General features: G+C 42.7%; 1 protein-coding gene across 3 annotated transcripts in view; it reads left to right on the top strand.

Annotated features, from left to right (window-relative positions):
* The window catches only part of LOC109874180 (ectonucleoside triphosphate diphosphohydrolase 2), a 49,576-nt gene that overhangs the window by 15,777 nt on the left and 11,121 nt on the right, over positions 1-22,678 (top strand). Inside the window, exon 1 of one of the 3 annotated variants that reach the window (XM_020465989.2) lies at positions 2,610-2,964. The exons of the other annotated variants lie outside the window; for them this stretch is intronic. Within the exon in view, the coding sequence (XP_020321578.1) occupies positions 2,713-2,964 (252 nt within the window). The 5' untranslated portion in view covers positions 2,610-2,712. Of the gene's footprint in view, positions 1-2,609; positions 2,965-22,678 lie in introns of those variants that run through there. 3 annotated transcript variants of the gene reach the window in all.

Below are 22,678 nucleotides of genomic sequence, written 5' to 3'. Positions count from 1 at the left end.
ACTATTTACCAAGAGAGTTTGCATCTATATTTTTCTTAGCGGTCTATATACCACCACAGACCGATGCTGGCACTAAGACCGCACTCAACGAGCTGTATAAGGCCATAAGCAAACAGGAAAACGCTCATCCAGAGATGGCGCTCCTAGTGGCCGGGGACTTTAATGCAGGGAAACTCATCAATTTTACCTCCTTTCGATCAGCATGTTAAATGTGCAACCAGAGGGGAAAAAACTCTGGACCACCTTTACTCAACACACAGAGATGCGTACAAAGCTCTCCCTCCATTTGGCAAATCTGACCATAATTCTATCCTCCAGATTCCTGCTTACAAGCAAAACCTAAAGCAGGAAGCACCAGTGACTCTGTGAATAAGAAGTGGTGAGATGATGCAGATGCTTTACTACAGGACTGTTTTGCTAGCTAGCACAGACTGGAATATGTTCCGGGACTCTTTCGATGTCATTGAGGAGTACGCCACATCAGTCACTGGCTTCATCAATAAGTGCATAGATGACGTCGTCCCCACAGTGACCGTAAGTACATACCCCAACCAGAAGCCATGGATTACAGGCAACATCCGCACTGAGCTAAAGGCTAGAGCTGCCGCTTTCAAGGAGTGGGACTCAAGGAGTGGGAAGTTTATAAGAAATCCCGCTAATCCCACTATTGGGTTCTGATGGGGTATGGCGATTGAATTAAGCTCATGAGGCATTTATAAGTTATATTCTTCAAGAATCAATGGGTAGGTGACATATCAATAATTTATAGGGCCAAAAATGGATGTAGCATCTACACTGAACAAAAGTATAAAAACAACATGTAAAGTGTTGGTTACATTTTTCATGAGCTGAATAAAAAGATCCCAAGTTTGTGCATGTTTGGCATGCTCTAGATCGACTTGATGACAGCGTGTTATAGTTCCCGCTAATATCCAGCAACTTCGCACAGGCATTGAAGAGGAGTGGGACAACATTCCACAGGCCACAATCAACAGCCTCATTTAATTTTTTGTGAAGGATATGTGTGGGCTGCATGAGGCAAATGGTGGTTACACCAGAGACTGACTGGTTTAATAAAAAAAAATTGTAGTACTTTTTACCCCTTTTTTAGTTTGTAGTTAGTCTTGTCCCATCGCTTCAACTCCCGAACGGACTCGGGAGAGGCGAAGGTCGAGAGCCATGCGTCCTCCGAAACACTACCCCGCCAAGCCGCACTGCTTCTTGACACACTGCTCACTTAACTCGGAAGTCAGCCGCACCAAACTGGTGACCAAAGTCAGCATCCATGCGCCCAGACCGCCACAAGCAGTCGCTAGAGCCCCAAATCAACAAGGACCTCCTGGGATCAAACCCGGGTCTGTAGTGACGCCTCAAGCACTGCGATGCAATGCCTTAGACCGCTTCGCCACTCGGGAGGCTACTGATTGGTTTTCTGATCTACACCCCTATATTTGCATATCTGTATTGCCAGTCAGGTGAAATCCATAGATTAGGGCCTAATGTATTGATTTTAATTGACTGATTTCTTTATATGAACTGTAACTCAGTAAAATCTTTGAAACCTGTACCCCTGCACACTTACTTGGTACAGGTACCCCCTAGAGGTCGACCGATTTAATTAGGGCCGATTTCAAGTTTTCATAACAATCAGATATCGGCGTTTTTGGACGCCGATTATGGCCGATTACATTGCGCTCCACGGGGAGACTGTGACTTCAAGCCTATCAACTCCCGAGATTAGACTGGCAATACTAAAGTGCCTATAAGAACATCCAATAGTCTTAGGTATATGAAATACAAATTGTATAGAGAGAAATAGTCCTAGAATTCCTATAATAACTACAACCTAAAACTTCTTAACTGGGAATATTGAAGACTCATGTTAAAAGGAACCACCAGCTTTCATATGTTCTCATGTTCTGAGCAAGGAACTTAAACATTAGTTTTTTTACATGGCGAATTTTGCACTTTTACTTTCTTCTCCAACACTGTTTTTGCATTATTTAAACTAAATTGAACATTTATTTGAGACTAAATGGATTTTTACATGTATTATATTAAGTTCAAATAAGTGTTCATTCAGTATTGTTGTAATTGTTATTATTACACACACACGCATATATATATATATATATATATATATATATATATATATCTCTCGGCTGATTTAATTGGTATCTGCTTTTTTTGGTCCTCCAATAATCGGTATCGGAGTTAAAATCATAATCGGTCAACCTCTAGTACCCCCTGTACATAGCCTCCTTATTGTTATGTTATTGTGTCACTTTTTATGATTTACTTTATTTGGTAAATATTTTCTTAACTCTTCTTGAACTGCACTGTTGGTTAAGGGCTTGTAAGTAAGCATTTCACGGTAAGGTCTACACTTGTTGTATTCGGGCATGTGACAAAGTTTGATGATGTGTTTATATTTTTGTTCAATGTGCAAGATTTTAACTGCAATTTAAATTCCGTGAAATAAACCTTTTTCCCCCCACCAATTTACACAACTCAAAAGGCACCAAATTTTTGGAACAACCCACATTGAATCGTGATACAAGTAGAATGCAATACATATGGTATCGCCAAAGTAAAAGTGATAATATCTTATTGTGAGGCACTTCCCAGCCCCACTACCAATGGTTCTATCTGTGGGGTTTTGTGATGGGAAGTAAGTAAGTAATTGAAAGTCATGCCGAAGTGACTTAAATTATGCTTTGTATGAAGCCAAACCCATTGTGTAGTTACCTCAAGCTGTTATCCAAACTCCCTGCCTTCACTGCCAAATCAGGCAGCGCACGCACTGTGGATTTCATCTGCAAGAAGAGCACTGCTCAATTTTTAACAATGGCCAAGCGACGCTGTCATATTTTCGCTTCGGTTGCGCTATTACTGTTTGGGATTGTAGCCATTCTCCTTCTAACTATTCCCACGGATGACTTGACCGAAACCCCGGAATTTATGGTAAGATTCTTTGGGCTATTTTTGGACTGTGTATGTCATCGTTTTATGCTGGTTCGTGAAATGTAAACTGAACACAATTAGCCTCACCAACCCCTTACGATAAAAGATTGCAGTCAGAGTGCAGTTTAACTGTAGTATAATGCAGTATAACTGCAGTTAAACTGGAGTTAACTGCAATATGCTTTTTTACAACTAATTTTGCAGTGTGACTGCAGTTATTCTGCAATTACTGTTTCCAAAATACTACAGTGGACTGCAGTTACTGCACTTTTACTTCAGTTTCAAAAGTGCTATATATTTTTGTACGGGACAGTGTAGGCTGTGAATGGAGCGGAGTGAGGTGTCTATCTGCAGGCAGCAGCATGCAGAATATAAACTGCATATTTGACAAGGTAATTGTACAAGGTAAATGTCTACTGACTACAACACTGAAGATAATAACATTGTCAACAAGCATTCAACAATTCAGTCAGTCTATCCACCTCTGCAACCTGGTCCCGAAGCATTTCATATTATTCTTTATGTAAACCCAAGATGCTCCTTTTAGTATGCATGTCACGTTTCATATGGTATGTATACATTTTTGGATGCCCATCATCCATTTCATATAATGTTACAAATTGCAATTTGTATGATATGTTATGAATTTTTAAATGTACAATATGTTACGAATTTGCAAAAGGTATGAAGCGTTACGAATGGCAGTTTCTTGTGGCTAACGTTAGCTGGTTAGGGTTAGCTAACATGATAAGTAATTGCAACGTTTCTAAAATGCTAGTGTCCATGATGAGATTCAAACACGCAACCTTTTGGTTGCTATACGTTCACATTATACACCCACCCATCCACCCTGACCAATGACCCTTCTTTCGTTTTTTGCCTCAAGTAACCTGTCTTGTGTTACGTTTGGTATGGTTAAATATCATACTAATTTGAATGTTTACTATGCTAAATCAAATCAAACTGTATTTGTCACGTGCCGAATACAACAAGTGTAGACCTTACCGTGAAATGCTTACTTACAAGCCCTTAATAACCAACAGTGCAGTTTAAGAAGAGGTAAGAAAATGTTTTCCAAATATACTAAAGTCAAAAATAATGAAAAGAAACCCAATAACATAACAATAACGAGGCTATATAGAGGGGGTACCGGTACTGAGTCAGTGTGCGAGGGTACAGGTTAGAGGTCATTTGTACATGTAGGTAGGGGTGAAGTGACTATGCATAAATAAACAGGGAGTAGCAGCAGTGTACAAAAGAAATGGAGGGGAAGGGGTTAATGTCATTGTCCAGTGGCCATTTTATTAATTGTTCAGCAGTCTTATGGATTGGGGGTAGAAGCTGTTCAGGAGCCTTTTTGGTTCTAGACTTGGCACTCTGGTACTTCTTGACGTGCAGTAGCAGAGAAAACTGTCTATGACTTGGGTGACTGGAGTCTCTGACATTTTTATGGGCTTTTCTCTGACACTGGATTGCTGGAAGCTTGACCCCAGTGATGAACTGGACCATATGCGCTAACTTCTGTAGCGCCTTACGGTCAGAATCCGAGCAGTTGCCATACCTGGCGCGGATGCAACGGATCAGGATGCTCTCGGTGGTGCAGCTGTAGAACTTTGAGGATCTGGGGACCCATGTCAAATCTTTTCAGTCTCCTGAGAAGGGTGACAAGGTTTTGTCTTGCCCTCTTCACGACTGTCTTGGTGTATTTGGACAATGATGGATCGTTGGTAATGTGGACATTTCTCTGACCACCTCCCTATAGGCTGTCTCATCATTGTCGGTGATCAGGCCTACCACTGTGGTGTCGTCAGCCAACTTAATGATGGTGTTGGAGTCGTGTTTGACCACACAGTCGTGGTTGAACGGGGAGTACAGGAGGGAACTAAGTGCACATCCCTGAGGGGCCCAGTGTTGAGGATCAGCGTGGCAGACGTGTTGTTGCCTACCCTTACCACCTGGGGGCGGCCCGTCAGGAAGTCCAGGATCCAGTTGCAGAGGGAGGTGTTTAGTCCCAGGGTCCTTAGCTTAGTGCTGAGCTTTGTGGGCACTATGGTGTTGGATGCTGAGCTGTAGTCAATGAACAGCATTCTCACATAGGTTGTTATTTTGTCCAGGAGGGAAAGGGCAGTGTGGAGTGCGATTGAGATTGCGTTATCTGTGGATCTGTTGGGTCGATATGCGAATTAGAGTGGGTCTAGGGTATCTGGGAGGATGCTGTTGATGTGAGCTATGACCAGCCTTTCAAAGCACTTCATGGCTATCAACGTGAGTGCTACAGGGTGATAATAATTTAGGCAGGTTACCTTCGCTTCCTTGGGCACAGGGACTATGGTGATCTGCTTGAAACATGTCGGTATTACAGATTCAGTCAGGGAGAGGTTGAAAATGTCAGTGAAGACACTTGCCAGTTGGTCCGCAGCATGCTTTGAGTACACGTCCTGGTAATCCATCTGGCCCCGCGGCTTTGTGAATGTTGATCTGTTTAAAGGTCTTGCTTACATCGGCTACCGAAAGTGTTATCACACAGTCATCCAGAACAGCTGTGCTCTCATGCATGCTTCAGTGTTGCTTGCCTCGAAGCGAGCATAAAAGGAATTTAGCTCGTCTGGTAGGCTCGCGTCACTGGGCAGCTCGCATCTGGGTTTCCCTTTGTAGTCCGTAATAGTTTTCTAGCCCTGCCACATTCGACGAGCGTCAGAGCGCGTGTAGTAGGATTCAATCTTAATCCTGTATTGATGCTTTGCTTGATTGATGGTTCGTCTGAGGGCATAGCGGGATTTCTTATAGGCTTCCAGATTAGTGTCCCACACCTTGAAATTGGCAGCTGTAGCCTTTAGCTCGATGCGGATGTTGCCTGTAATCGATGGCTTCTGGTTTGGATATATACGTACGGTCACTGTGGGGATGACGTCATCGATGCACTTATTGATGAAGACGATGATTGAGGTGGTATACTCCTCAATACCATTGGATGAATCCCGGAACATATTCCAGTCTGTGCTAGCAAAACTGTCCTGTAGTGTAGCGTCCGCGCCATCTGACCACTTCCGTATTAAGCGAGTCACTGGTGCTTCTTGCTTTAGTTTTTGCTTGTAAGCAGGAATCAGGAGGATAGAGTTATTGTCGAATTTGCCAAATGGAGGGTGGGGGAGAGCTTTGCATGCATCTCTGTGTGTGGCGTAAAGGTGGTCTAGAGTCCTTTTTTTTTCTCTGGTTGTTCTCTGGTTGAAGTTTGCCTGTATTAAAGTCCCTGGCCACTAGGAGCGCTGCTTCTGGGTGAGCATTTTCTTGTTTGCTTATGGCCTTATAGAGTTAGTTGAGTGTGCTCTTAGTGCCAGCATCGGTCTGTGGAGGTAAACAGATGTCTACGAATAATATAGCTGAGAACTCTCTTGGTAGATTGTGTGGTCTACAGCTTATCGTAAGGTACTCTACCTCAGGCGAGCAATACCTCGAGACTTCTTTAATATAAGACATCGCGCACCAGCTCTTATTGACAAAAAGACACACACCCCTCGTCTTACCAGACGCATCTTCTTTGTTCTGATGGTGCATTGAAAATCCCTCCAACTCTATATTGTCGGTGAAACATAGGATATTACAGTTCTCAATATCCCGTTGGTAGGATAATCGTAATCGTAGGTCATCCATTTTATTTTCCAATGATTGCATGTTAGCAAGTAGAATTGATGGCAATGGGAGTTTACTCGCTCACCTACAGATTCTCAAAAGGCAGCCTGATCTGCGTCCTCTTTTCCTCCGTCTTTACTTCACGCAAATTATGTGGATCTGAGCCTGTTCCCGGGAGAGCAGTATATCTTTCTCGTCGGACTCGTTAAAGGAAAAAGCTTCTTCCAGTCCGTAGTGAGTAATCCCAGTTTTGATGTCCAGAAGTTATTTTTGGTCATAAGAGATGGTAGCAGCAACATTATGTACAAATAAGTTACAAACAACGCAAAAAAACGTCAACCATCCTCTTCAGTGACATTCTACCACTACTGGTCTGTGAGACCAGGCTGATCCACCTCATACATAAAATAATATGAGTCCGTGTTGCCCAGCAACAGCCCCAAAACATCACTGCTCTAGAGGAGATCTGCATGGAGGAATGGGCCAAAATACCAGCAACAGTGTGAAAACCTTGTGAAGACTTACAGAAAACATTTGACCTCTGTCATTGCCAACAAAGGGTATATAACAAAGTATTGAGAAACTTTTGTTATTGACCAAATACTTATTTTCCACCATAATTTGCAAATAAATTCATTAAAATTCCTTCAATGTGATTTTCTGGATTTTTTTTCTCATTTTGTCTGTCATAGTTGAAGTGTACCTATGACACAAATTACAGGCCTCTCATATTTTTAAGTGGGAGAACTTGCACAATTGGTGGCTGACTAAATACTTTTTTGCCCCACTGTAAGTTGCTAGCTAGCATTAAACTTATCTTGTAAAAAACAATCAATCTTAACAATCACTAGTTAATTACACATGGTTGATGATATTACTAGTTTAACTAGCTTGTCCCGCGTTACAAATAATCAATGAGGTGCCCGTTAATTTATCATCGAATCACAGCCTACTTCGCCAAACGGGTGATGATTTAACAAGAGCATTCGCAAAAAAAGCACTGTCGTTGCTCCAATGTACCAAACCATAAACATCAATGCCTTTCTGATAATCAATACACATGTATTTTTTGAAACCTGCATATTTAGTTAAAATAAATGTATGTTAACAGGCAATATTAACTAGGGAAATTGTATCACTTCTCTTGCGTTCTGTGCAAGCACAGTCAGGGAATATGCAGCAGTTTGGGCCGCCTGGCTCGTTGCGAACACCATTTCTTCCTAACAAAGACCATCATTAATTTGCCAGAATTTTACATAATTCTGACATAACATTGAAGGTTGTGCAATGTAACAGCAATATTTAGACTTACGGATGCCACCCGTTTAACGAAATATGGAACGGTTCCATATTTCACTGAAAGAATAAACGTTTTGTTTTTGAAATGATAGTTGCCGGATTTGACCATATTAATGACCTACGGTTCGTATTTCTGTGTGTTTTATTATATTATAATTAAGTCTATGATTTGATATATGATAGAGTAGTCTGACTGACCGGTGGTAGGCAGCAGCAGGCTTGTAAGCTCATTCAAACAGCAGCTCTTAGCAATGTGGGATGCACAGCGCTGTTTATGACTTCAAGCCTATCAACTCCCGAGATTACGCTGGCAATACTAAAGTGCCTATAAGAACATCCAATAGTCAAAGGTATATGAAATACAAATGGTATAGAGAGAAATAGTCCTATAATTCCTATAATAACTACAACCTAAAACTTCTTAACTGGGAATATTGAAGACTCATGTTAAAAGGAACCACCAGCTTTCATATGTTCTGAGCAAGGAACTTAAACGTTAGCTTTCTTACATGGCACATATTGCACTTTTACTTTCTTCTCCAACACTGTGTTTTTGCTTTATTTAAACCAAATTGAACATGTTTCATTATTTATTTATGTATTATGTTAAAATAAGTGTTCATTCAGTATTGTTGTAATTGTCATTGTTACAAATATATATATATAAAAACAGTCCGATTAATCGGTAGCAGCTTTTTTTGGTCCTTCAATTATCGGCATTGAAATATCATAATCGGTCAACCTCCAATGTAGTGTGTGTGTGCATCTACATGCCTTCTGTTTTCACAAGTGAAGCCTTGACCTCCACAGAAACTATGCCTCACTGACATAGGCCTGCATTACATTGCAGCCAGGATCCTTGGAACTATATTACCTTCATCTGAAATATCCTATTGGTGGTGTCTGCTTTCTCACCTCTCTCTGTCTCTCTGTGTTCTCTTCACTGCTCATGGAGCAGTCGCCTGGACTTCTTCAAAATTCTCTTTACATGGATGGCATGTAAACTAACAACACAATGTGGGCAACATGATGTGTGGTCAGGTATAGTGACGTGTTTGCATTTTAACAGTCACACCCTAATGCATGCCTGGCTCTTTGTGCAATGCTGAAAGGAGCCTCTGTTTGCTCGTCTGTGTATATAAAGAATGTGAATCAAACCTCTACTGGTCCTCATATAAATGTTATGAATACCCTTCAAGTTGTATGAATACCCTAAATGGTGTCAATGGAAAAACAGGAAAGCAGCTCTTTGTGGAGGACTGGTCTGCAGTTCTGTCTGATCACACCGTAGAACCCTACGAATGACTACTGCTGTATTTTTTGTTGTCAATGGGGCATATTCATTATGTTAATTTAGTTGCATATCCATGTTGCTCTGTTTTTGGAAGACTCTTCTTCCTTCTCTGCCTCTTGGGTGAGTTTGTGTAATTGAGAAATCTTTGTTTAAAAATTGGAAAACCTATCATCACAGCTAGAGACTACTATTGGTTTTCTGTGTGTCGCCCCTACCGGCTCGCTCTCTTCCCCCCCATACCGAAGCCATCGGCCACAGCTTCCTGTTAGCTGGTGAAATGGTTAACAGTCAGTTTGTTTAGAAAAAGTTTGAAGGTCTCATCCTGTTCCACCCCCGCCCCATCAAACATGTCATCGGGTGAGCTCGTTTTCAACTGAAGAGTTTTGGGGGGGTTTATTGGGAGGTCAAAACAGGAAGTTGTAATCCTGGGGTGGAACATGCCGGCCATGCCAGATAAATGTACAGAGACAGCACTTCAGTTAAATATAATTTCAGCTATGCACAGTATGCAAACCAACTCAGTGACCTTGTGGTTTGAAGGTTGGGAGTTAGATCCCTTGCCGAGTCGTACCAAATACTGTAAAAATGGGACCCAATGCATCTCTGCTTGGCTCTCAGCATTAGAGCTTCACTGCATTCGGAAAGTATTCAGACCCCTTCCCCTTTTCCACATTGTTACATTACAGCCTTGTTCTAAAATGTATTAAATACGTGTTTTCATCAATCTACACACAATACCCCATAATGACAAAGCGATAACAGGTTTAGACATTTTCACAAAAAAAAAAAAAAACTTATTTACATACGTATTCAGATCCTTTGCTATGAGACTCGTAATTGAGCTCAGGTGCATCCGGTTTCCATTGGTCATCCTTGATGTTTCTACAACTTGATTGGAGTCCACCTGTGGTAAGTTGATTGGACATGATTTGGGAAGGCACACCTGTCTATATAAGGTCGAACAGTTGATAGTGTATGTCAGATGAATTGTCTATAGAGCTCCAAGACAGGATTGTGTTGAGGCACAGATGTGGGGAAGGGTATCAAAACATTTCTGCAGCACTGAAGATCCCCAAGAACACAGTGGACTCCATCATTCTAAGTGGAAGAAGTTACTCTACCTAGAGCTGTCCGCCCGACCAAACTGAGCAAACAGGGGAGAAGGCCTTTCGTCAAGGAGGTTACCAAGAACCCGATAATGACTCTGACAAAGCTCCAAAGTTCCTCTGTGGAGATGGGAGAACCTGCCAGAAGGACAACCATCTCTGCAGCACACCACCAATAAGGGCTTTATGGTAGAGTGGCCAGATGGAAGCCACTCAGTAAAAGGCACATGACACCCTGCTTGGAGTTTACCAAAAGGCACCTAAAGGACTCTCAGGACATGAGAAACAAGGTTCTCTGGTCAAATGAAACCAAGACTGAACTCGTTGGCCTGAATGCCAATCCTCACGTCTGGAGGAAACCTGGCACCATCCCTACGGTGAAGCATGGTGGTGGCAGCATAATGCTGTGGGGATGTTTTTCAGTGGCAGGGACTGGATAGACTAGTCCAGATTGAGGGAAAGATGAACGGCGCAAAGTACAGAGATCCTTGATGAAAACCTGCTCCAGAGTGCTCAGGACCTCTGACTGGGGTGAAGGTTCACTAAGCCAAAACAACGCAGGAGACAAGTCTATGAATGTCCTTGAGTGGCCCAGCCCAGAGCCTGGACTTGAACCTGATCCAACATCTCTGGAAAGGCCTGAAAATAGCTGTGCAGCGGCGCTCCCTGTCCAACCTGACAGACCTTGAGAGGATCTGCAGAGAAGAATGGGAGAAACTCCCCAAATACAAGTGTGCCAAGCTTGTAGCGTCATTCCCAAAAAGACTCGAGGCTGTAATCGCTACCAAAGGTGCTTCAACAAAGTACTGAGTTAAGGGTCTGAACACCTATGTATATTAAATCTATATTTTTTGGGGGGTGGGGTGGTAAATGTCTAAAAACGTATTGTTGCTTTGTCATCGTGGGGTATTGTGTGTAGATTGATGGGGGGGGAAACAATTGAATACATTTTAGAATAAGGCTGTAATGTAACAATGTGGAACAAGTCAAGAGGTTTGAATACTTAAAAAAAAATGTACTGTAGATTGGGAGTAATGGTAATCAAGCATTCTCACGCTACAAAAACAGTAAATAGGCTTCTGCTCCTATGAGCTGTTCAGGCTTGCACAAGCCCAGTCTTGTCCTAGGCTACTTACTTATGATGTATGTTAGTATCACGTTTCCTTTTTGCAGGTTCACATATGCATGAATGCTCTGAGAGACATTACAATCAGGTCAAAAATGATTGGCACACTGTATAAAATTAATACATACTGAGCTATATTGTATGTAAAATAGCTCTTTTCATGTGATCTGATTCCAATCCAAGTGCCAATGCTGTTTAGCAATCTCCAAGCATTTACATTTGTTAGATGACATGAAGATAGAGCTCTTTGCCCACACACACCAGTGGTGGGTTTGGTGTCGAAAGATTTGCATGAAAGATGAATTCACTGAATCCCAAGGTGGAATGTACAAGAAATTTAGCTAGGCCAACTGAACATGTAGCCGATAAATGGACGCACTCGCTTTGGCTCTACTGGTGCCTATATTGCATTGATGTTACAAGTCATTATACCACCCTGCTCTTAGTGAGCTGCCCGTTTTGGCCCCCTGTGGGAGAAAACCAGTGCGCCCCTATCGGTGGTTGTGTGCTATATAATAGAACTGTAGGCTACTTCAGTGGTTGTATGCCTGCATCTGTACTATAGATGCCTAATTCCTAAATAATCAAATTCATTTTTATTTTCAATTAACACAGTGATGGCAAGTGTTTTTGTTTTTGTTTTGTTATTGGCCCTGAGGGGGATAACTTATCCCTTTAAAAAAAACAAGAGGTAGGTCTATCACACTAGCCAGGACAAATTATCAATGTATATTTTAATGTGACAATATATATTTTTGTTCTTTGGTATTTTACTTATCAATTTTTTACTCAACAGTTATTTTCCTTAACTGCATTGATGGTTATGGGCTTGTAAGTAAGCATTTCACTGTAAGGTCTACACCTGTTGTCTCAGAAGGCAGAAGCAGACCTAGACAGGGCTCATTAATAATATTTACTATATTTACTTCAAACACTCAAAAAACTATTATAATAATAAAGGAATTTGAAGAAAAAGTGGTTTTCTTTGGTTTTTGTAAGTCGGTTAGGACATCTACTTTGCATGACACAAGTCATTTTTCCAACAATTGTTTCACTTATAATTCAATATATCACAATTCCAGTGGGTCAGAAGTTTACATACAAAGTTGACTGTGCCTTTTAAACAGCTTGGAACATTCCAGAAAAGGATGTCATGGCTTTAGAAGCTTCTGACAGGATCATTTACATAATTCGAGTCAATTGGAGGTTTACCTGTGGATGTATTTCAAGGCCTACCTTCAAACCCAGTGCCCCTTTGCTTGACATCATTGGAAAACCAAAAGAAATCAGCCAAGACCTCAGAAAAACAATTGTAGACCTCCACAAGTCTAGTTCATCCTTGGGAGCAATTTCCAAATGCCTGAAGGTACCACATTCTTCTCTACAAACAATAGTATGCAAGTATAAACACCATGGGACCACGCAGCCGTCTTACCACTCAGGAAGGAGACGCGTTCTGTCTCCCAGAGATGAACATGCTTTGGTGCGAAAAGTACAAATCAATCCCAGAACAGCAGCAAAGTATCCATATCCACAGTAAAATGAGTCATATATCGACATAACCTGAAAGGCCGCTCAGCAAGGAAGAAGCCACTGCTCCAAAACCACCATAAAAAAAAAGCCAGACTACTGTTTGCAACTGCACATGTGGACAAATATCGTACTTTTTGGAGAAATGTCCTCTGGTCTGATGAAACAAAAATGGAACTGTTTGGCCATAATGACCATCGTTATGTTTGGAGGAAAAAGGGGGAGGATTGCAAGCTGAAGAAAACCATCCCAACCGTGAAGCACGGGAGTGGCAGCATCATGTTGTGGGGGTTCTTTGCTGCAGGAGGGACTTTTGCACTTCACAAGATAATGGCATCATAAGGAAAGAAAATGATGTGGATATAATGGAGCAACTTCTCAAGACATCAGTCAGGAAGTTAAAGCTTGGTCGCAAATGGGTCGTCCTTAAGCCATTTTGCCACAACTTTGGAAAACAAAGTCAAGGTATTGGAGTGGCCATCACAAAGCCCTGACCTCAATCCTATAGAATTTGTGGGCAGAACTGAAAAAGTGTGTGTGAGCAAGGAGGCCTACAAACCTGACTCAATTACACCAGCTCTGTCAGGAGGAATGGGTCAACATTCACCCAATTTATTGTGGGAAACCTGTGGGAGGCTACCCGAAACGTTTGACCCAAGTTAAACAATTTAAATGTAATGCTACCAAATACTAATTGAGTATATGTAAACTTCTGACCCACTGGGAATGTGATGAAAGAAATAATTCACTCTACTATTATTCTGATTATTATTGTTCTGATTTCACATTCTTAAAATAAAGTGGTGATCCTAGAATATTTACTAGGATTAAATATCAGGATTTGTGAAAAACTGAGTTTGAATGTATTTGGCTAAGATGTATGTAAACTTCTGACTTCAACTGTAGTCACTTGGCCGAGCCCTGCTACAGAAAGCAGGCAGACAGGCATTGAAGCATTCAGTTACTGTTTCGAAAGGACGTTAGAATGGGCAAAACAAGTGACCTAAACGACTGAGCGTGGTATGATCATCGGTGCCAGGCCCGTCAGTTCCAGTATCTCAGAAGCAGCCGGCCTCCTGGGCTTTTCACACACATCCAGTCAGCAGCAGTCCTGTGGGCAAAAACAGCTTGTTGATGACAGGTTCGAAGGAGAATGACAAGAATCGTGCAAACTCAAATCATCAAATCAAATCAAATGTATTTATATAGCCCTTCGTACATCAGCTGATATCTCAAAGTGCTGTACAGAAACCCAGCCTAAAACCCCAAACAGCAAGCAATGCAGGTGTAGAAGCACGGTGGCTAGGAAAAACTCCCTAGAAAGGCCAAAACCTAGGAAGAAACCTAGAGAGGAACCAGGCTATGTGGGGTGGCCAGTCCTCTTCTGGCTGTGCCGGGTGGAGATTATAACAGAACATGGCCAAGATGTTCAAATGTTCATAAATGACCAGCATGGTCGTATAATAATAATAAGGCAGAACAGATGAAACTGGAGCAGCAGCACAGTCAGATGGACTGGGGACAGCAAGGAGTCATCATGTCAGGTAGTCCTGGGGCATGGTCCTAGGGCTCAGGTCCTCCGAGAGAGAGAAGGAGAGAATTAGAGAACGCACACTTAGATTCACATAGGACACCGAATAGGACAGGAGAAGTACTCCAGATATAACAAACTGACCCTAGCCCCCTGACACATAAACTACTGCAGCATAAATACTGGAGGCTGAGACAGGAGGGGTCAGGAGACACTGTGGACCCATCCGAGGACACCCCCGGACAGGGCCAAACAGGAAGGATATAACCCCACCCACTTTGCCAAAGCACAGCCCCCACACCACTAGAGGGATATCTTCAAACTAACAGGCGGGCCACAAACAAGAAAATAAACAATTAAGTACAACAGTGGTGTGCAGCATGGCATCTCAGAACTCATCCTTGTCATGGATGGGCTATTGCAGCAGATGACCACACCGGGTTCCACTTCTATCAGCTATAAACAAGAGGCTCCAGTGGGCAACCGATCACCAACACTGGACAATTGAGGAGTGGAAAAACATTGCTGGTCTGACAACTCCTGGTTCCTTTGCATCATGCTGATGGCAGAATCAGGATTTGGCGTAAGCTGCATGTGTCCATGGCCCCATCCTGCCTGGTGTCAACGGTACAGGCTGGTGGTGTAATGGTGTAGGGAATGTTTTCCTGGCACACGTTCGGTCCCTTGATACCAATTGAGCAACATTTCTAGGCCCCAGAGAATTCAGACTGTTCTGGAGGTAAAGTGGGATCCAACCCAGTACTAGATGGGTGTACCTAATAAATTGGACTTACCAATGGAATCATGATTCGTGTTATTATATAGGTTATATCTTGTTTTTTTTATACACACCTTATTTAAAATATTACATTTGTGGTTGACTAGAGCACAATTAAGTCTGGCCAAGACTATATATATTTTTTCTTTGTATTGTGTAGAGACAGTCACTGACCAATAACCTGCATTAAAGGGAATTACCACTACAGAGGCACCAATAAGGTCGCTCTCTCACTGGTGCATCAGTACAGGACAGATTCACACAGGAAGCATCAAAGGGGAAAGGGGAGGAGGTGAAAGAGGAACATGAGGGATTTGTATTTATTTTTTATGTCGTGTGAATACATGCCCACTTAGAAGCTTAAGGGTTGATCAATACTACTTTCATTGTAGCTGTTTATGTAGTGTACCTTACATACCTCTTACATAATGTATGGAGTCAAAATGAGAACATATATGAAGACCCATCTCAATTTTATGTGTTTTTGTGGGAGGGGTATTGGAGGACAACTGGAGGTCTACTTAGAGTTAGTATGGAGAAGTATCTCAAAATGGTTGTAAGGACAGCGATGAGTATCTTAAAATGTAACCCATCATGGTAATCAGTGTATCAAGTATAGCTAGCTATAATTCCACTGTTTATGCTGATAATAAGAAAATAATTTTTACATGGCTAAAGGACAAGGATTACATATTTTGTCTTCAGGAAGCTCATTCAATATCTTTAATGAAGTGCCCTGGGAAAAATAATGGGATGGTAAAATCTATTGCAGTCGGTGGGTAAAGAAATTCAAACGGTGTTATGATCCTACTCAAAAACAATTTGGATCTTGAGGTACAATATGTTAAAATGGATTGTGAAGGAAGGTGGATTGCCTTGAATATACTATTTGATGATTAACAGTTATGTCTCAAATCTATAAGGACCGAAAAATGACGATCCAAACTTCTTTGAAAATCCACTATATATACACAAAAGTATGTGGACACCCCATTCAAATGAGTGGATTAGGCTATTTCAGCCAAACCTGTTGCCCACAGGTGTTTAAAATCGAACACATGGCTATGCAATCTCCATAGACAAACATTGGCAGTAGAATGGCCTTACTGAAGAGCTCAAAGTGCTTTCAAAGTGGCACCGTCATAGGATGCCACCTTTCCAACAAGTCAGTACTTTTTTTTTTTACTTTTTAAAAACTTTTGTTTCTAAACCTTTCTCTTGGGAATAAAGAAGAAAAAAAGGTAGGGAAAATGTGTTTTGGGAGAGTATAGTTATTGACTAGACTGGTGGGGGTCAGGGGTGCAGGTGGCTCAGGCTAGCTGGGAGGTCTGGCAGAAATTTGATATAGAGGATTTCTTAATAAAGACATTTTATTTAAAGTGATTTGTTAAAGGTGCTACACGATATTGATTATTGAATTACTTTTTATCTAGTTCAGTCTTATCAATCACTTAAACATATTTAACGACGATCTCTTACCTAGCTTGATGACTGGGTGCATTTTTTTCATTTTTTTTGTTCTAAATAGAGAGGGCTAGGGGCCATTTGTTATATTCGATTGTGTATAAATGCAGTAAATTTGCTTTAGATGTCAGACCCTTTGCAAAGTTATGTCCCCCCCACTTTAAAACCAAAGTTGTGCCCCTTATATTAAGGTATTTTAATGTGTGAACCCCATCCAAACCGCATGCGGGCAAGCTAAATCACGCTTGTTAATTTTCAGTGGCTGGAGGTTGGTTTCCACTGAAATTATTTGTTGATTAGTGTAGAAGAACTTGACTAGCCTGCACAGAGCCCAGACCTCAACCCCATTGAACACCTTTGGGATGAATTGGAATGCTGAATGCGAGTCGGGCCTAATTGCCCAACATCAGTGTCGGACCTCACTATGCTCGTGGCTGATCTGAACATCTAGTGGAAAGCCTTCCCAGAAGAGTGGAGACTGTTATAGCAGCAGGGGGGGGGGGGAACTCTATATTAATGCCCATGATTTTGGATTTAGATGTTTGACAAGCAGGTATCCACATACTTTTGGTCATTGTGTATTTATAAGAATCTAATTTGACTCATAACTATTTTACAATGGTAGGGAACTAGGAAAGGGGATACCTAGTCAGTTGCACAACTGAACGCATTCATTCATGCATTCAGTTCTCATGTCTTCTGCATTTAACCCAATCCCTCTGAATCAGAAAGGTGCACACTCTCTATTAAGTACATCAATTGACCGTAAAGGCAATAATAATGCTCATTTTCACCCTCTGGCGCTCATATTATGAATTATGGACACGTTGGCACTGGTTGATGTATGGACGCTTAAAAACCCGGACATACTTGTCCCAAAGTCACTCCTGTGTTTGTCTTGGGTGTGTGCTTAGGGTCGTTGTCCTGCTGGAAGGTGAACCTTCGCCCCAGTCTGAGGTCCTGGATGCTCTGGAGCAGGTTTTCATCATTGATCTCTCTACACTTTGATCCATTCTTCTTTCCCTCAAAAACTAGTCTCCCAGTCCCTGCCGTTGAAAAACATCCCCACAGCATGATGCTGCCACCACCATGCTTCACCGTGAGGATGGGACCAGGTTTCCTCCAGACATGAAGCTTGGCATTCAGGTCAAAGAGTTCAATCCTGGTTTCATCACACCAGAGAATCTTGCTTCTCATAGTCCGAGAATATTTAGGTGCCTTTTGGCAAACTCCAAGTGGGTTGTAATGCCTTTTCCCAAGAAGTGGCTTCTTCCATAAAGGCCTGATTGGTAGAGTGCTGCAGAGATGGTTGTCCTTCTGGAAGGTTCTCCCATCTCCACAGAGGAACTCTAGAGCTCTATCAGAGTAACCATCGGGTTCTTGGTAACCTCCCTGACCAAGGCCCTTCTCCCCCGATTGCTCAGTTTGGCCGAACGGCCAGCTCTAGGCAGAGTCTTGGTGGTTCCAAACTTCTTCCATTTAAGAATGGAGGCCACTGTGTTCTTGGGGACCTTCAATGCTGCAGAAATGTTTTGGTACCCTTCCCCAGATCTGAGCCTGACACAATCCTCTGTCTCTAAGGACAATTCCTTCGACCTCATGGCTTGGTTTTTGCTCTGACATGCACTGTCAACTGTTGGACCTTTATATAGACAGGCGTGTGCCTTTCCAAATCATGTCCAATCAATTGATTTTACCACAGGTGGACTCCAATCAAGTTGTAGAAACATCAAGGATGAGCAATGGAAACAGGATACACCGGAGCTCAATTTCGAGTCTCATAGCAAAGGGTCCTAATACTTATGTAAATAAGGTTTGCAAAAAAAATCCAAAAACCCATTATTGCTTTGTCATTATGGGGTATTGTGTGTAGATTGAGGATTTCAAAAATTATACATAATCCATTTTAGAGTAAAGCTGTAATGGAACCAAATGTGGAAAATGTCAAGGGGTCTGAATGCTTTCCGAAGGCACTAAATCCTAACTGGTTATCCAGTAGGCTACTAAGAGAGACACATCCGGTGTTTCAAAGTGGTCTCTTTGCTGTTATACAGAATAAAATCATACATTTCCAGTCGCTTGACAATGGAGCCCTGTTTAAATTATTCTCTTTTTAAAAATTAGGCTTTACAGAGTTGGCTTCTATTCCAATTGTATCATCCAGAAGAGGCACAACGTATTACAGCAAATAATATGGCTAGACGCCAATATACGGAGAAGATAAACCAGTTCTCGTGTAGATAATGTTATGAATGCTATAAAACAGTCAAATTATGTCACGCAATTAATCAAGGGGTATGGAGATGTATACTCAATACAAAATGATAACCAACTCATCCCAGCTCTGCCACAAAAAGGTGAGGAGGATTATTTAAGATACTGTTTGAAGAAGTAAGGTTCCAGATGTTTTCAAAAGATATGCATGGACTCTGTAGGGGTGGGAGGGCAAAGAGACCGGAGGTGGCACAACGGAGTGCTGGGGTGTAGGGTTTGAGCGTGGTCTGAAAGTAGGGAGTAGCAGTTCCTCTTGCTGTTCCGTAGGTAAGCACCATGGTCTTGTAGTGGATGCGAGCTTCAACTGGAAACCAGTGGAGTGTGGGGAGGAGCGGGGTGACATGAGTGAACTTGGGAAGGTTGAAAACCAGGCAGGCTGCAGCGCCCTGTATAAGTTGCAGGGAGCCCAAATAACGAGTTGCAGTAGTCCAGATGGGAGAGGACAAGTGCCTCGATTAGGACCTGCGCCACTTCCTGTGTAGGTTAGGGTCGTACTCTACAGAAGTTGTAGAGCATGAACCTGCAGGAGCGAGTCACTGCTTTGATGTTTGCAGAGAACAATAGGGTGTTGTCCAGGGTCACCAAGTTTCTTTGCACTCTGGGAGGGTGACATTGTGGAGTTGTCAACCGTGATGGAGTTATTTGAGCTGGCAGGAAGAGCAGCTCTGTCTTGTTGAGCTTGAGGTGGTGTGCTGACATCCAAGTTGAGATATCTGCCAGGCACGCAGAGATGAGTGTTGCCACCTTGGTGTTAGAAGGGGGGGGAAGGAGAAAAATAGTTGAGCATAGCAATGATAGGAGAGACGATGTGAGGATATGACGGCGCTGAGTGACTTGGTGTATAGAGAGAAGAGGGCCTAGAACCGAGCACTGGGGGACACCAGTTGTGAGAGTATGTGGTGCAGACACAGATCCTCTCCACGTCACCTGGTAGGAGCGGCCTGCCAGGTTTGATGCAATCCAAGAGTGTGCAGAGGCTGAGACGCCCAAAACAGAGAGTGGAGAGGATATGATGTTGAAGGCAGCAGATCGATCTAGGAGGATGATAACAGAGGATAGTCAGCTTTGGCATTGTGGCGAGCCTACATGACACAGAGCAGTCTCAATTGAGTGACCCGTCTTGAAGCCTGTCTGGTTAGGGTCAAGAAGATCTTTGTGAGAGAAAGTTTAGAGACCGCACACTCAAGTGTTTGGGAAAGAAAACAAAGGAATAGGTCTATTGTTTTTGACGTCAGGAGTCGAGTGTTGTGTGTTTGAGGGGAGCGACTCGGGCCATTTTGAAGACAAGGTGTCACGACCAGTGGTCAGGGATGAGTTTATGAGGTAAGTGAGGAATGAGAGAAGGTCTGGAGAAGGGGATGGGGTCCAGCAGGCAGGTTCATTGAGAGGCCAGACCTCACTGTCGCAGGATTTCATCTGGAGAGAGAGGGGAGAAAGGTCAGGGCGCAGGGTAGTTCTGTGTGTCGTGAACCTTCTTTTCAAAGTGATTGACAAAGTTGTCTGCATGGAGGGAGGAGAAGGTAGAAAATAGTTTCCTAGGGTTAGAAGCAGAAGCTTGAAATTTAGAGTTGTAGAAAGTGGCTTTAGCAGCAGATGCTGATGAAGAGAAGGTAGAGAGGGAGCGAAAGGATAGGTACACCACACCGGAAGATTACTTTTCTCCATTTCGTTCAGCTGCCCGTAGCCCATCTCGAAGCTTGCAATGAGTTACTCAGCCAAGGAGCAGGAGGGGAGAGGAAAGCGGACAGTGCGAGTCATGGTATGCGGAAAGAGAGGATAGTAGGGTAGAAGAGGCAGAGTCAGGAGGTGGGAGGGAGAAGGATTTAGCAGAAGGGAGAGATGATAGGATAGAAGAGGAGAGTAGTGGGAGAGAGAGAAAGTGAAGATTGAGGTCAAGCGTAGTGCCTGCCTTGTCAGTTGGAGGGTATTGGGAAAGGGTCAAGAGGAAAGGAGGGGAAATAATTGGAATTAAATTAATCGAATGCAGTCGTCGGGAGGTTGAAGTCGCCAAGTACGAAGTGTGGTGAGCCATCGTCAGGAAATGAGCTTATCAAAGTGTCAAGATTGAGATCTGAAAATAACTTGGTAAGATACTCAAGTGAGAGAGTGGTGTAGAGCCTGCCTGCCTCCCTCCCTTTCCTGCCTACCTCCCTCCCTTTCCTGCCTACCTCCCTCCCTTTCCTGCCTGCCTCCCTCCCTTTCCTGCCTGCCTCCCTCCCTTTCCTGCCTGCCTCCCTCCCTTTCCTGCCTGCCTCCCTCCCTTTCCTGCCTGCCTCCCTCCCTTTCCTGCCTGCCTCCCTCCCTTTCCTGCCTGCCTCCCTCCCTTTCCTGCCTGCCTTCCTCGAACAACGGTCTTTGTTTTTGGCGCCACTGACACAAACGCCACTTTCAGCTGAGCTGACCATGGGAGACTGAAGTACTAACACTAATAGCTAATTGCCTAGCAGAGGTGAAACCACTCCCCCTCCAATACAGCCACTGATTACCAAAACAAGGCACAAATTGCCCTGCCCCTATCTTTAAAAAAAAAAGTATTACTTGTCAAACAAAATCTATTTTCAGAACATTTGTATTAGTATACAATTAGAAAATGATTAGTTCAGCATTGTATTCTTTATTTTATACAGTATTTTTTTCCCTCATCTTTATCAAGGGTGTCAATAATTATGAACCTGACTGTATATATGTGTATTACCATGTAAATACTTACACACAAACACATGCAGATTTACCATGAGGTAAATGAGGTAAATACAGTCTTCGATACTGTAGGCCAGCTATTCCCAAAAGACTGCATCCCAAACACTCAATGCCGTCGGTGGTACGCCAAATAAAAATGTGATTCACATTTTCAAACAGTCCATTCAGATCTTCCAACAGGGCTATACATTTGGGTGATGTTTTTTTCTCGCCTGAGTAGCCTCGTTTCACTGCCAAAAATGAAATTAAACCGTCTAGTGTTCAGTGAAATAACAACGCAATGTCAAAAACAGGTAGCCTAGTCAAATAATTAACATCCAATCACATTAACCGTTACTCTTTCGCGGGAATTCCACTATGTAGCCAAACGTAGCTGCTGCTCATTCCGTTTGCTCTAAAATGGATAAATGGTTAAAAATAAGTAAGGCCTGCATCCATGGAGACACATACCAGCTCTACTGGTATTACTGCTACTACCAGCAGTACTACACCGGCACCTGATGACAACACAAGCTGTTCTGCTTTCACGAGCACATCCAATGCTAGCATCAGTAATTCTACATTTGTTGCTAGCCCAGCTAGCATGCATACTGACAGTTGTGAATCTGATGCAGCCGAAGAGCTACTGCCCCCTTACCCAGGAAAGCACCGAACAGCACAGGGACGTTGGACCAGAGGTGCAAATATGATAACTACATTGATTTGGGGTTCACTTATATTGGGAGTAGTGCCTTTCCAGAGCCACAGTGTTAAATGTGCAAAAGTACTATCTCACAACTCGATGAAACATTCACTCTTGCGCAGACATTTAGAGACAAAACATGCCAATTTGCGAGTTTCTCACACAACAGGCCTATCTGGGTGATGTTTTTTCTTGCCTGAAAGATCTGAATCTAGGATTACACGGACTCTCCTCAACTATGTTCAATGTGCGGGACAAAATGAAGGCTATGACTAGGAAATTGGAGCTCTTCTCTATCTG

Source organism: Oncorhynchus kisutch, linkage group LG29 (genome assembly GCF_002021735.2).
Source record: "Oncorhynchus kisutch isolate 150728-3 linkage group LG29, Okis_V2, whole genome shotgun sequence".
NCBI lineage: Eukaryota > Metazoa > Chordata > Actinopteri > Salmoniformes > Salmonidae > Oncorhynchus > Oncorhynchus kisutch.
This window is presented reverse-complemented; position numbering and strand designations above follow the sequence as displayed.